Source organism: Tauraco erythrolophus, chromosome 18 (assembly GCF_009769465.1).
Source record: "Tauraco erythrolophus isolate bTauEry1 chromosome 18, bTauEry1.pri, whole genome shotgun sequence".
NCBI classification, from domain to species: domain Eukaryota; kingdom Metazoa; phylum Chordata; class Aves; order Musophagiformes; family Musophagidae; genus Tauraco; species Tauraco erythrolophus.
Genome location: NC_141482.1, coordinates 16,629,796 through 16,644,325, shown reverse-complemented (window position 1 = coordinate 16,644,325; position 14,530 = coordinate 16,629,796). Strand labels below are relative to the sequence as shown.

Here is a 14,530-nt window from a genome sequence, read left to right as displayed (position 1 = left end):
GGACGGTGCTCCCCGCCATGGGATTTCGGTGCCCGCTGGCATACCTCAGCCACGCTCCCTGCAGCAGCAGCACGGGGCTGCGCTGAGTTTCTCACCCCCTAAACCTGCGAGAGCATCGCAAGAGGCATCGAGCCTTGGCACAGGTGCCAGGCGAGTCTGCAGCAGAGGGAGGAGGAGGAGGAGGAACTGAGCTCACCAGGTGTGAGGCCGAATCCAGGCGTCTCTGCAGAGCTGTTCCCAGCTGTGGGTGCAGGGGCAGGCTCCTGGGGTGCAGTGTAGGGTGCTCTCAGGAGGCCCTGGAATGGTACCAGCCCATGTGCCGGACACATATGTGCCATCTGCGGTGCTGGCACTTGCCTGGTGCTGTGTTACCCCTCAGTGCTGCCAGGAAGAGCAGAGGGACCCCTGAGCAGAGCAGGTTTGCGTGTGGGTAACTTCGCTGTGAACAGGGATGAGCAAGAGGCAGCAGCGATGCCAGGTGCCGCTGGGCTGCATCGGGCTGGGGCACAGGGCATGGGGCTGCCAGAGGGTGAGGAGTTAATCCCTGTGGCCACAAATCTCCCTAAAGCTCTGCCTGAGAGCTGCCCAGGAGCAGGGGAAAGCGGGGGAGCCTGGGCTACGCTGGAGCCCGGTCTGTGCCAGAGCCTGGGCTGTGCCGGAGCCTGGGCCGTGCCGCAGCCCCTCATGGCACTGCCGGATGATGCTCCTGCCGGCGCTGGGGCCACGCTCAGCGCTCCCGTTGGATGCTGATTCACGCTGCTGCATTAGCGAAGCCCGCAGGCGCCCGCCGGCACACGCTGTCGACCCAGGAGCCGTTATGGGGCAGGGCAGAGCGCTGCCTCCCCCTGCCCAGGTCCTCCCCTGGCGAATCCATCCCAGAGGGGAGTAGCAGGATCCCCAAATCCTGACCACTGTGTCCTGGGGGGTGCTGGCACCCCCCTGGTGTGGCTCACTGTGCCTGCCAGGGCTGGGACCTCACTGCGGCTCCTCTGCTCCAGCTCTCTGGGCTCCGCGGTGCCCGCGCTTGGGGCTCAGGGGGCAGCGAGCCCTGGGCAGAGCAGAGGCCTGGGCTGGCCACCGTGGGCTTTGAGCTTTAGGCGGGAGGTAGCCTGGAAAAAACAGCCCTGAGGTGGCAAATGCAAAAGGCTGCATCAGGGCGAGCTGGCTGTGCTCCCTCCTCCTCTCCTGCCTCCTCCTCTTGTCGCATTCCTCGTGCTCCCCCAGACTGGGGCCGAGCTGCACTTAGCGTTTCCAGTCGCCCATCCATTACCAGCTGGCCGGTCCCGTCACTCGCGTTGCTCTGGGCTGGAGCTGCCAAAATCTGGGACAAATACCGGCATCGTGAATGGGCTCAGGGATGGGGAGGGAGCTCGCACGGTGCCCCTGGCCCAGCCATCCCTGGCAGCCCGAGGGCGCAGCGGGGCATCACCGCAGTGCCGTGGGATGCTCGGCAGGATGGACGTGCTGAGCAGACGCTTTCTGTCGCTCCCCTCCACTGCAGCGGTTCACGTCCCTGCGTGTGCTCGAGCTGCTGCTTCCTCGAGCAGCTCCTGCCAGTTGCTACGAGCCTCTGGATCTGGCCTATTTATTTACAGGAAAAGGGGCTCTGCGTTTCCCGAGGGATTAGCTGCTGCTGCCGCATCACGCAGGGATCTGCGCTTCCTTACCTGATTGCACTGGCCAACGAGTGATTCTGATTTAATTAAGGAAAAGCAGGTGCCCAGCCCGCTGCGGGGACAGCTGCCTGTCTGGGGGGAGCTCGGTGAGGTCCAGGGCTGGGTGTCAGAGCCCTCGTCCCACCTCTGCCCCGAGTAATGCCACCACCACAGGCACCCTGCGTCCCTGTGGCGGGGCTGGGGACATGGGGTCAGGGAAAACCTTGTCCCGTGCCTGGAAACTGGTGGGAAAGGGGCATTAGGCCATGGGTAGGTACGTGCCATGCTTCTGTTTTGCCTTGCAAATTATGAAATCCCTCGCCTTGTGCCCACAGCATGCCCTGCTGGAGATGCACCCCGGGCACGCAGCATCCCGGTGCTCCTGGGCTGTGGGAGGCAGGTGGGGAGCGCAGCCCAGATGTGCAGGGGATGCAGTCCACATCTGTCCCTGCACGGATGGCCCTGGGGACTAAACCGATGCCCTGGCACAGGGGCCCACCCCAGTGCTGGCACATCGCATCGTTCCCGTCTCACCGGGGCCGTTTCTCTGCCTTCACCTCCTCTCTCTGTTGCGTTTGACCCGCAGCTCCCCGCGCCCAGGACCTGTGGCACCGCGGCAATGTCTCTGCCGGGGAGCAGACGCTCGTCCACCGGATCGCGAAGGTGAATACGCTTCGGACTCTGGGACCGGGCACCGGCACCTGCCTGGCACTTCTCCTGGCTGGCAGCAGGGAGGGAACGATCCCCACCCACACCACGAGCTGCCACTTTGCAGCACGAACCCCCAGCCCGGCTTTCGGGGGGTTGCATGTCGCTGCCCGCTGCACAGCACTTCCCCGTCTGTGCATGCAGCCCCCGAGCGCTGCACCCCCCCGTCCCTCTGTCCGTCCCTCTGTCCGTCTCAGCTGCAGCCGGGACCACCCCCTCTGTCCGTCCAGGCAAAGGCAGGTGGTGGTGGAGGGCCCCGGCCCCGGGCAGCAGCACAGGGGTGCTGGGGTTGGGGTGGTGAGCTGGGAGGTGTGTTTGCCAGCCCTTGGAAAGCCTCTCCTTGAGCTGCACTGATAAGGAGCGAGAGGGGGGGAAAAAGAGAGAAAAAAAGCATTAATTCCCCTCCCAATGTCTCCATGACCTGGGCTGCTGTTATTTAGGAACTGGCTGCCACCAGCAGTGTGGGCAGAGAGAGAAGGCAGATCTGCCCACGTGTAGGTGCTGACTTGGCAGCGGGGTGGCTCGAGCTCTGCCACGGCCACGCTCCCGGGGAGGGGTCCCAGGGCACTCCTGGTCCTCGGGGTGCAGGGATGCCACACCAGCACCCGGGGGATGCCCCGCTGGGTGGGGGGGAGCGGGTGGGCAGCCCCCCCAGCCCTGCCTTTGCAGCCGTCGCCGTGTCCGTGCCATTTTGATCCCTGCTGTTTGTTTTGTCCTTTTGTCTTGTGTGTTCTCGGTGTGGTGGTTGGCAGTCGCGGGGTTTATGGACGGAGTGGCTTTGCCTCCTTCTTTAAGTCTTCAGCGCCCTCAGCCACTCGGCCTGAGACACAGCCTCTTCTCCCTGCCTCCAGGCGCCCCTCGCCCCCCGGGAGGGACACCTACGGCACCTCCTCGCTGAGCAGCAGCAGCAATTCTGGCTCCTGCAAGGGCAGCGACAGCAGCCCCACCCCAAGGTAACCCATCACCCGTGGCCTCAGGGCGGCTGCCAAGTGCCCCCAGGCAGGGGGGAGCAGCACCCGTGCTGCCCGTGCTGGTGCCCAGCAGGGACAGGAGTGCAGGGGCAGGTGGAGCGAGGCTGTGCGTGCGGCGGCTGGGGGAGCTGGAGCTGCTGGAGCTGCTGGTGTGTCTCGCAAAGACCCCACCATCATCCTCCAAACCTTTCCATCGCCGTTGTCGTGTCTTCTCCCTCCCTGTCCCCCCACCTGCCAGCCTGGCACCCCATCCCCTTCTCTCCTGTCCGGCCGTGGCTGTGGCTTGCACGCTGCACGTGTCCCTGCCTCCGCTCCTGCACCCCGAGGAGCACCCTGGGTCCTTGGGGACCAAGGGCACAGTGGACAAGAGCTTCATTTCCACCCCCCCGTGCTGCCCAGTGGAGGTCTGGCAAGGGTGGGTGGCAGCCTGGCTTCCCAGCAGGGAGCTCCCAGTGTGCTGGGGCATAAACAGCTGGGCTCCGAGCTGTGGGATGGGCACTGGCCCCAGCGCTGTGGGCACAGCAGCCTGTGCCCGCATTGTGGGCCATCCAGGCTGTCCCCAGTCACCTCTCAGCTCCCAGAAGTGGCATCAAATCTGGGAGGATGCGGTGGGCCCAAGGTTAACCATGTGTGCCACAGCAGGGAGCGGTGGCCGTGGCGCTGCCGCGGGGCATTGCGAGGCCACGGTTCTGCCCGGCTGCTCCTGGCACGATGCTTCTGTCTGTCTGGAGGCTGCTGGTGCTGCTGGTGCTGCTGGGCTGCCTGTCAGCGTGGGGGGGGTTTTGGGCTGCCCCGCTGCCATGCACAGAGGGTACCTGCTGCGCTGCACGGGGGTTTGGTCCACCCTGCCGCAACGCAGGAGCGTGTCGTGCCGCGCAGAGCTCTCCGTGTGCCTCCAGACGCGCAGCCCCAGCCCCTGTCCCTGACCAGCCCCTGCCCTCCGCGCTGCCCTGGGCTTTGTGCCAGAGGCGTCACCGCATCCGCTTCGGTGGCAGCAGGAGGAGGGTCCGGACGTGCCGCTGTCCGAGCCCGGAGCAGATGCCAGATGCCCCAGCTTGCTCTCCATGGGCAGGACAGCCACCAGCTCCAGCCCTGCTCCAGCCTGATCCCTCCCGTTACACATCTTCCGACTCCATCTCTGGCGGGGCCGATCCCACCCTGGGGTCTCCATCGCAGCTGTCATTCCCTGGAAAGCTTGCTCTGGCCATGCAGAGACCTCGGCGCCCGCCTGTTCCCCGCTCTGCTCGTGCACCCGCTGCCCTGGCAAAGCCTGCGGCTCTGTGGAGGGCTCGGCAGGGTTGGGACCCGTGGCCACCCTCCCGCCGGCGGCACGGCACCCTGAGACACCCACCCTGCCCCTCCCGCCTGCAGGGCTCCTTTGGGATGCACTACAGGGCTGCACCCCAGGAGCGGGCATCTCCCTTGGAACCGCTCTGCCGAGCCCATGCCAGCGCTTGGCACCAGCGGGTGGGTGACAGCCGTGTCCCCGCAGGCGCTCGGCCAAGTACAACCTCTGCAGTGACAACCATGGGATAAAGCCGCCGACACCGGAGCAGTACCTGACACCCCTGCAGCAGAAGGAGGTCTGCATCCGGCACCTGAAAGCTCGCCTGAAGGACACGCAGGAGCGGCTGCAGGACAGGTGAGCATGGGGGCAGTGGGCACAGCCCCCCCCGGCATGGGAGCCGCTGGGAAGTGTCCCTGGCACCAGCCATCACCACCCATGGTGGCAGCTCCTCTATGGGACTGGTCCTTCTGGGTGCTCTCGGTTCCCGATGCCACGTCTTGTCCTCGGGCTCATGCCCAGGCAGTGGATTCACGGCTTTGCAGTGGCATATGCAGGCACGCGGGCATCGGGCATTGCTGCCCATCCGACTGGGGAGCCGCAGATTTGGGGGCCGCAGAGCCCCTACGTCCCACCTGCGGTGGCCGCGCTCTCCCCTGCGCCACCCGTTAAGTCTCTGCCACGGGTTTTTCTGAATTTCAGCGTCAGAGGGTGGCTAATCCCCATCTGCTCCTCTCGGGCTTAGGCACGTCCTCGCTGGCGTGCCAGCTGCCACGCGCCCGCCCGGGGCACCTGCCGGTCCCCACGCAGCCCCTCCAGGAAGGGGCCGAGCATCACTCCCGAGGGTCCCCGAGCATCGCTCCCGAGGGTCTCCAAGCTCCTGGATCCATCCCTGGGTCCCAGTTGTGGGTTTTACGGGGTGATCTGGCTCCAGCTAAGAGCCGGGCACGCGAGGCTGGGGCTGGCCCCGCAGCCCCCTCAGCGCCACGACGGTGCCCTCCCCGTCTCTCGCAGGGATGCCGAGATCGAGGACCTGAAGACGCAGCTGTCGCGGATGCAGGAGGACTGGATCGAGGAGGAGTGCCACCGCGTGGAGGCCCAGCTGGCGCTGAAGGAAGCCCGCAAGGAGATCAAGCAGCTGAAGCAGGTCATCGACACGGTGAAGAACAACCTGCTGGAGAAGGACAAGGGGCTCCAGAAGTATTTCGTGGACATCAACATCCAGAACAAGAAGCTGGAGACGCTGCTGCACAGCATGGAGGTGGCACAGAACGGGGCGCTGAAGGAGGAGGGGGCCGGCGAGTCGGCGGGGGGGTCCCCGGCCCGTTCCCTCACCCGCAGCTCCACCTACACCAAGCTGAGCGACCAGGGGGCCGGGGACCGCAACGTGGGGGGCTCGCAGACCATCTCGCTGGACGAGGGGGCCGACAGCGGCTTCGCGGGGGCGGAGGAAGCTCCTGGCCACATGGACCCGCTGGAAGGGGGGTGTGAGCCCGGCACCCGCCTGCCCCCCAGCTCCACCTACGAGAAGCTGCTGGGGCTACGGGGCGGTGTGGAGGCGGGGGTGCAGGCCAGCTGCATGCAGGAGCGTGCCATCCAGACGGACTTCGTGCCCTGCCAGCCCGACCTGGACACCATCCTGGAGAAGGTGATGAAGTCCCAGGCTTGCAGCTTGGGCAGCCCCACCTCAGCCTGGGTCTCCGAAATGGAAGATGTGATGCCCGGCCCCGAGCTCTCCAACCCCGCCGGGGCCACGGACCTGCTGGTGGCTGAGCCCGACACTGCCACGGCAGGTGCCGGGGCCGAGGCGGGCACCTCCTGCAACCCAGCGGTGCGGCAGCCCCCCGGTGCCAGCCCTTCCGTGGCCATCGCCTGCGTGGTGGAGGAGGAGACGACGGAGGCGACGGGCTGCGAGGCCGCCCCCTCCAAGAGCTACTGGAGCCGCCACTTCATCGTGGATCTGCTGGCCGTGGTGGTGCCAGCGGTGCCCACGGTGGCCTGGCTGTGCCGCTCGCAGCGCCGGCAGGGTCAGCCCATCTACAACATCAGCTCGCTGCTGCGGGGCTGCTGCACCGTCGCCCTCCACTCCATCCGCAGGATGGGCTGTCGCCCCGTCGCCAGCCCCGGGGGCAGCGCCCAGCCCTGACCCCCACCCCGACACCCCCCCGCCCGCCCCCACGGACCCGACGGCTGATTGTAAAGCCCTGGCATGGCCCCGCTCTCCTGGAGTCCTTCGTCGGCTCCAGCTCGTTACGCAGCCCGGGGTGGGGTGGGGAAGGGCGAGGAGGGGGTCTGTGGGTGCATCGGGGTGTGCTGCCCCCCACACCCCCCAGCTCCTTTGTCCTGGAGGAGGGAAAGGACCGTTGCTGGACAAGAGGTGCCGAGCGGTGACGCGGGACACGGAATCGAGCACCATGCTGCGACCCCCTGCCCGATGGATGCCCCTGCCCGGCCGCTGCCGCGGTGCCTCGCAGCGGGGAAGGGGTGGGGAGGTGTTTTGGGGGGCTGCACCCCCAGTGGGTGGGCTCTCCCATCATTGCACTTGCGTCTGCATTGTCCTCGCCCTGCCCCAGGGCCAGCCCTGCCACAGCTGGGCGATGGCGAGGAGCCCCTGGCAGTGGGGAGAGTGGGGGGGGGGGCCAGAGTGGGACCCCCCCGGGTGTGTTTCTTGCCCCAGGTGCAGGCTGCACCCTGACCACGGCAGCGGGTGGGAGGAGGGAGGGAGCCCGCCCGGACATGGGGAGCAGCCCCGCACCAGTTTGGGGGATGGCGGGAGCCCACGGGGCACCTTCACCTCAGCCCTGTCGGGTGTCCACCCTCCCTCCGGTGGGACGGTGCCCGGAAGGGCCCTGCTCAGCCCCCTCCAAACTGCCCGTCCCTGGGACGTGCCTCCCCGCACTGGCACAGAACGGGCTGTTGGCTCCCGTGGCACCCAGCGATGCCAAGCGGCCCGGGGGGAGCCTCGGTGTCCCCCTCCCTTTGCTTTGCACTATATTCACTTTTTTTTTTTTTTGGTACAGACTGAAGCCCTGTTGTTGGGGGGGTGACCCCCCAGCTCTGGCTCTGCCCACCGCGGAGCGCGACCGGGGGCTCTTGCGGTTCCAGCGGCGGTGATGCCAGTGATGCTGGCAATCCTGCCCTGTGCCGGAGCTCGGGGATGCCTTTGCCGGGAGGCAGCGAGGGGGTGCGGGCAGAGCTGGGCACCTGTGCCTGCCCCAGCGCAGCCAAATCCCCCTTTGCTGGTGGCCTCCGGAATGAAAAAGAAAAAAAAAACTTGCCTTTTTTTTTCAGAAGCAAAGACAGCAACGATTGCTCAGCGGGGGCTGGCGTGGAGCGAGACTCGGGGCTCCCCCGGGCACGCGGTGCTCCCGCCCCCACGAATGTCTGTGGCTTCTTCGTGACTTGAATTAACGGTGTTTCCCCCCACCCCAACCCCACCCCGCCACCCATGGGTGCTGCCAGGCGCCCCGGGAGCCGGCGATGCTCCGCGTGCCAGCATCCAGCCATCCCCGGCGGGGCACACACCGCGTCCCCTGCGTTTCCCTGCATCCCCTGTCTGGTGGCTGGTGCCAGGGGGTGGCAGAGGCGGTGGCAGCCGCTGGCACAGCACTGGGTGCCGGGTGAAGCGTTCGGGGAGAGGCGGTGGCGAGGCTGGCGGGGCGGCGGGCACGAGCGGAGCCGGGCTGTACGCCCCTTGTGCAATGTATTTGTGGGTCTGTGTTCACGTCCGTGCGACTCTCCAAAGCTTCGCCGAGAAATAAATGTAACGATTATATTTGAAAGACAAATCTATACAATATATTTTTTAAATACAAGAACTGAAAAAGCTGTAACCCCCCCCCCCCTTGTCTTGTTTCCCCTGTCCTGTACTCGCTGTCTGTGGTGGATGTAATAAACGTCGCTGGGTCTGTGTCTGCTTTGGCTGGAGCCGTCTGCCCGAGGGGGGCTGCCCGAGCAGGGGCACGGGGACACTGGCACGGGAACCCTGGCACGGGAACAGGCACGTGCCCTGGCTCTGCTGATGGCTGGGGGGCCACGGGGGCCATTGCCAGCTGGCGGCCCCCCCCCGTGCCACCCTGCAGCCACACGCCTCTGCAGGGACGAGGGGTTTTGTGCCAAAACAGATGCTGCGGGGGTACCTTCAGGGCCCGCTCCGAGCATCCGGGAGCGCGCAGTGCAGGACAGCGGGATGGCAGCGATCGCGTCAGAGGTCGGGGATGGAGTGGTCCATGGCCGACTTCACCAGCCCCGCCGAGAGCCTGGGCACAGGGATGGGTGCTCAGTGGGGATAGCTGGGGGGGGTGTCCCTTGGGGGGCCCCAGGGAGCCATGGTGGGGTGGGGGTGGGCACCGCGGCCCCGCGGTCTCACCGTTTGACCATGTGCTCGTAGATCACGGTGGGGATGATGGTCAGCGTGACCACGTTCCCGGCCCTGTCCAGCACCTCCGTGAGATGCTTATCCTGCGGGAGAGAGCGGGTGGGTCCCGTGGGGCACCCAGCTCTGCCCACCACCCCGTGGCACCTCCTTACGGCTCCAGCCCCCGCAGGGCTGCCAGGGCCCGATCCGGCCACCCGCGGGGCACGTTTTGCACCGCCGGTTGTGCGCAGCCCGTACCTTCATGCCGATGACGTTCTGGCCGTTCACCTCGCAGATGCAGTGGTGGGTGAGGAGGCCGTTGCGGGCAGCAGAGCTGCCCTTGGCCAACGACACGATCTTCCCCTTCTTGACCACGACGCCGATGTGGCCGCGGCTGTCCTTGTGCACGGTGACCGTGCGCTGGAACGGCCTGCGGGGAGAGCGCGGTCAGTGCTGGCACCGCCGCTGGCATCGCCCACCCGCCCACCTGCTCACCTGTCCCGCACCACCATGACGATTTTCTCCGGGGATGCCTTCTTCAGTGCCCGCTGCGCCTTGTCGCTGCTCCAGCCCGCGCAGTTCTTGCCGTCAATCTGCAGGATCTGGTCACCGAAGCGCAGCCCCACCAGCGCCGCCGGCGAGTTGGCCTTCACCAGCTGCACGAAGATGCCCTGGGCACATGGGGGGAGCGATGGCACAGGGATCAGGCAGCCGTGTCGTGCCATGCACCACGCCGTACCATGCCGTGCTGCGTAATTTAATGCCACGCATTGCCATGCCATGACACACCATGCTATGTCACGCTGTGCTGTGCCGTCATGCTTGTGCCATGCTGTGCCCTGCCCTGCTGTGCAACATCATACCATGCTGCACCGTGGCAGGGCACGGTGCACCATGTCATGCCATGCCAGGCCATGCCATGCTGTGCCACGCACAGCCCCCTCACCTGGTCGACGTTTTTGAGCTGCAGCCCCGTCTTGCCCCGCTCGTCCTTGCAGAGGTGGATCTCCCGCACGCCCGGCTTGATCTCTGCCCGCCGCAGCCCCGCGTTGTTCCCGCTCAGGGGGGCGACCAGCTGGCCCGGGGAGGGTCCGGCGGGGGTCAGCGCCTGCGATGGAGCCGGGGGTCAGCGGGGCTGGTGGGGGCTCAGCGCCCGGCGCACATCAGCCCTCAGGGGGACACTGCACCCCTTCCCTGGGCAGGATGTGGCCCCGGAGGGACCCCCCCTCCCAGCGATGCTGTGCCCGGGGGGAGCCCCGCGCAGGGCAGGGGAGAGCCACGTACGGTGCTGCCTTCTGGGAGCAGGTTCTTGCGGATCTCTTCGCTGGACAGAGCGAGCCCCATGTAGTTCTCCAGCTCAGCCAGGTCGGGGTACAGCACGGGCGGCGCTGCGGGACACACCGGGGCAACCTCAGCTCGGGGGTCCCCAACCCACAGCCACCGCCTCCCCCCATCAGGAGCCCCCCGGGACCACAGGCCAGACATCGGCATGGAAGACACAGCAAGGGATAGATCAGGGGAAAGAGACCCCCAAATCCCATCCTCTACCCATGCATTGAGCTGGGGAGGGGTCTCAGCTGAGCCCCCCACCACTGTGAGCATCGCTCCCCTGTCCCCAGACGGCCCCCCGACAGGGAGAGCTGGCCACAACCTGCCTTACCGGTGCCCGAGACGAGCTTCGGCTTCTCAGTGAGCACGGTGGTGGCGGGGGTCCTCACCCCGGCAGCTGCCTGCGCCTGCCAAGAGACAGGGTTTGCTTGAGGCTGTGCCCCCCCGCCCTGGGGACCCTCCGAGGTGGGACCCCGCCAGGACCCATCGGGGTCCACTCACCCCCCCCGTAACGCTGCTGCACTGACACTGACCTGCAAGATCTGGTGGCCCTTCATGTCTTCCAGGGAGGGGTAGAGCGTTGCCATCGCTGCTGCCGTGGCGGTGCCTGGGGACGGGGATGGGGCGATTCAGGGCCGGGGCACCCCTCCCCAAGCATCCCGTGTGCCCGAGACGGGCTGTCACCTGAAGCCTCTGGCATGACTCAGGGCCATGTCATCAGGGCCACTGCCTCCGCCACTTCCTGGCAGCTGGGACACGGGTGGCCGCGTGCCGGGCACGGGCACCCTGGGCGTCGCTTGGCTGGCGGCCGTTCCTGCTCCCCGCACCCACCAACGCGGTGGGGCCATTCCAGCATCGCCCGGAGATGGGAGCAGGATGTCCCATGGGAACAGCTCCTCCAGCTGCTCCTCGCTGCCTTCAAACCCCCATTGGTCCCCTCCGTCCCCCAACGCACCCTGCATTGTGCCCATGGCCGAGCCGTGCTGCCCAGCTCTGCCCCGCGGCACCGTGCACCCCGAAACCTATTGCCCAAACCTCAGGGTGTAGGGGCTGAATCCAGACCCAGCTCCGAGCCCCGTGGGAAGCCTGGGGACCACAGTGTCCCCCTGCCTGGCACCAGCACCCCTGGCAGGGTGAGACCCCAGCCCCAGCTCCCTCGGACTCACCTGCCACCAGCTCCTGCTCCGTGTGCTGCCCTTTGCCCAGCCCCGGGCATTTATAGCCTTGCCCAGCCCAGGGAGGGGCTGATCCACCGCCCCGCCAGGTAGGGCACAGGTGAGGAAGAGGAAGAGGAAGAGGAATGTGAAGCTGAAGCTGCCCAGGGCCCTAGCACCGTGGGGATGGGCACAGGGATTGAGATGGCTTTCTGTGGGTTTGGGCATCCTAGGGGAGCAGGGTTGGGGCTGTGCCCCCCCCTCCTGCCACCACTGTGCCCCCTCCCCACTGCATTGCCACCCTCAGCTGCTGGCACTGCCACAGCCCTTACACCACAGCTGGGGCCACCGCAGCTCAGTGCCCCAGATCGGGGAGCCAAGGTGCTGCCAGGGGGGTGAAGGGGGGTCCCCCGCTGTGAGCAGCCCCACGTGGGTGGCGGGCTCCTGCTGACACCCTGCTGCCCAGGCACGTGGGGCTGACGTGGCCGTGACCGGGACACCGCATCCCACACCCTCCCAGCCGTCACCGGCGGCTCCGGGGCACGCGCCAGGCGTGACGGCCCCGTGGGAGTCCTGTGCCACAGGTGGAAAAACTAAGCAAGGGCAGAGTTCGCCTGAGTCAGGGCACGGCGTGAACCTGGGCATCCCGCTGCTGCGGGACGTCACCACGTCACCCCTGGATCCGGCCTTCCAGCACCCACCTGCCCCATCCCACTGCCGGCACTGGGGATGCCATGGACCACCGTGTCCCCAGGAGCCAGGCAGCGGGGTCCCGCGGGCACCCAGTTGGGCACAGAGCCAGTGGCACCAGCCCAGGACCTCACCGGCACGGGGCCAGCGCCGCTGCGGAGCAGCAGCTGGGCACATCCCAGTTCCCTGCGCCTCCGCTCCCGCGTGCCAGCCCAGGAGGAAGCGTTTTATTTATTTACTGGGGTTATTTTTAGCCTGACGGTGCCCGGCAGCCTGAGCTGGGACAGGAGCAGCTCAACCACCAGTAATCACGGCAGGCTGGGAGCAGGGAGATGTCCAACAGCAGCCAGAGACGGATGGTGCCCTGGGTGGGGGTCTGTGCCTGCCCCAATCCCTCCCTGCCAGAGCTGGAGGGACCCGCACCCCATCTGTGCCTGTGGGGGCTGTGGGAGCCACCGCAGGGGGGGTGGGTGCTGGAGGGGGGCAGCCGCTGGCCCCCAGGGCCCCGAGCTCCCCCCAGCTCTGGCTTATCTCCAGCCAGAAGCCATGGCACTGCCTGGCACCGGTTAATTATTAAAGCAAAAAGCTTTGCAGCAAGAGGAACGCGAGCTCGCCTCGAGTTTCCGCCTAGAAGCGGTTGCGGCGAAGGGCAGAGCACGGTGCTGGCGCCCCGCAGCTGCCCGTCCTGCTTAATTGAGCGGCAATTAAGGGCAGAGCTAATCTGGGCAGCGTGGCCCCGATCCCACACGCCCCGGTGCAGGCGGTGGTGCTCCCGAACGCAGCCCTGGCACCGGAGCCGTCCCTGCCCCGTGGTTCCTGCTCCCTCCAGCGCCATCCCAGTCCTCCCGCGCCCCCGTTCAACAGACTTTGCTCCCAACGAACCGCTCGGGAGCCGGGACTCGCTGCGTTATCGATCGCGGCCGCGATATCGATCGTGGCAAACGGAGCAAAGGCCGTTGGCGGAGGTGGCAGGACGCAGCGGTGCCCGGGCACCGTCCGCGCCGGCAGCCACGCCGTGTTCACCGCAGGCCCGAGCTGCAGCACTGAAGCCCAGAAGCAGGAGGCTCCGGTGCCTCCGCCGACCTGGCACCGTGGGGCACCAAAACCACCCCAAAGGGCTTTTCAGGGCCGCGGTGATCCAGCCTGCGAGCAGCGGCTGCTGAATAAATACATGGAGAGATGGATGTGCTTCTGCGGAGCTGGAGGGACCCCGGGAACAGCCCTTCGCGCTCCCAGTCTGGCAACAGCAAGAGGCTGCGAGGGCAACGTTTAATGGGTTATGGTAAGGCAATTAATTATGCAAATTCACCTTCCCGCAGAGCCCAGTGAGCCCCAGGCGTCCCACTGTGCTCCCAGGGCTGAGCACCCCAGCACCGCCCCAAAGCCAGCACAGCCAGAGGCCGGCCCTGCCTGCTGCCACAGCACCCCCAGCACCCCAGCACAGCACCCACAGCACCCAATGAGTCTGGCACAGTACCCCAGGAGCCTGGCACAGCACCCACAGCACCCCAGCACAGCACCCACAGCACCCACTGAGTCTGGCACAGTACCCCAGGAGCCTGGCACAGCACCCACAGCACCCCAGCACAGCACCCACAGCACCCAATGAGTCTGGCACAGTACCCCAGGAGCCTGGCACAGCACCCACAGCACCCAATGAGTCTGGCACAGTACCCCAGGAGCCTGGCACAGCACCCACAGCAGCTCAGGAGCTTGACACAGCACTCGCAGCACCCAACAAGCCTGGCACAGTACCCCAGGAGCCCAGCACAGCACCCACAGCACCCTGGGAGCCCAGCACAGCATCCCGGGAGCCCACCACAGCATCCACAGCACCCCAGGAGCCCAGCACAGCACCCTGGGAGCCAGGCACAGCATCTCAGGAGCCCAGCACAGCACCCCCAGCACCCCGGGAGCCTGGCACAGCACCCACAGCACCCCGAGAGCCTGGCACAGCACCCACTGTGCTGAGCAACAGACAGGCGAGGGAAAAACCTCCAAGACACAGGGTTGAGAAAAGCCAGCATAAAGCGTTTTTATTGCAGTAATAAAACCTGATACCTTTATGCGGTGGAGGAGGAAGTGCGCGGCGGCGATTTCTCTCACCAAATCACTAGGCAGGGCGGAGGGGGGGCAGGAGGGGCAGCAGCGGGGCGGAGGGGGGGCAGGAGGGGCAGCAGCGGGGCGGAGGGGGGGCAGGAGGGGCAGCAGCGGGGCAAGCTACGCATGGCATGAGACCGGAGAAGCGGCGATGACCAGCATCAGGTGTCGGGAGAGAGCAGTCAGGTGTGCTCCGACCACGGACAACCGGGCTCTGACGTTTCCTTTCCAGGGGGGAAGAGAGGGGATGGGGGCGATTTCCTTGCGCTGACCCCACCACC

The 14,530-nt window shown here is 66.7% G+C and overlaps 2 protein-coding genes across 5 annotated transcripts; one reads left to right on the top strand and one right to left on the bottom strand.

Moving 5' to 3' along the window:
* Positions 1-2,256: 2,256 nt before the first annotated feature.
* Positions 2,257-6,765, top strand: SNPH (syntaphilin). Of its 2 annotated transcripts, none has more exons than XM_086622992.1 (4): positions 2,257-2,318; positions 3,116-3,316; positions 4,827-4,976; positions 5,634-6,765. In XM_086622992.1, the coding sequence occupies exons 1-4, from the start codon at positions 2,275-2,277 to the stop codon at positions 6,763-6,765; spliced, it is 1,527 nt and encodes a 508-aa protein (XP_086479118.1). In that variant the 5' UTR covers positions 2,257-2,274. The 2 variants fall into 2 exon arrangements, with proteins under 2 accessions (XP_086479118.1, XP_086479117.1); XM_086622991.1 differs by having other exon boundaries at positions 2,275-2,318; positions 3,215-3,316.
* Positions 6,766-8,823: 2,058 nt separating this feature from the next.
* Positions 8,824-10,898, bottom strand: SDCBP2 (syndecan binding protein 2). Of its 3 annotated transcripts, none has more exons than XM_086622927.1 (8): positions 10,839-10,898; positions 10,637-10,712; positions 10,261-10,364; positions 9,923-10,084; positions 9,472-9,647; positions 9,235-9,406; positions 8,989-9,080; positions 8,824-8,878 (listed from the first exon to the last, which is right to left on the bottom strand). In XM_086622927.1, exons 1-8 carry the CDS (start codon positions 10,890-10,892, stop codon positions 8,824-8,826), a joined length of 891 nt encoding a protein of 296 aa, XP_086479053.1. In that variant the 5' UTR covers positions 10,893-10,898. The 3 variants fall into 3 exon arrangements, with proteins under 3 accessions (XP_086479053.1, XP_086479052.1, XP_086479051.1); XM_086622926.1 differs by having other exon boundaries at positions 10,833-10,892; XM_086622925.1 differs by having other exon boundaries at positions 10,628-10,712; positions 10,839-10,892.
* Between the last annotated feature and the right edge of the window lie 3,632 nt (positions 10,899-14,530).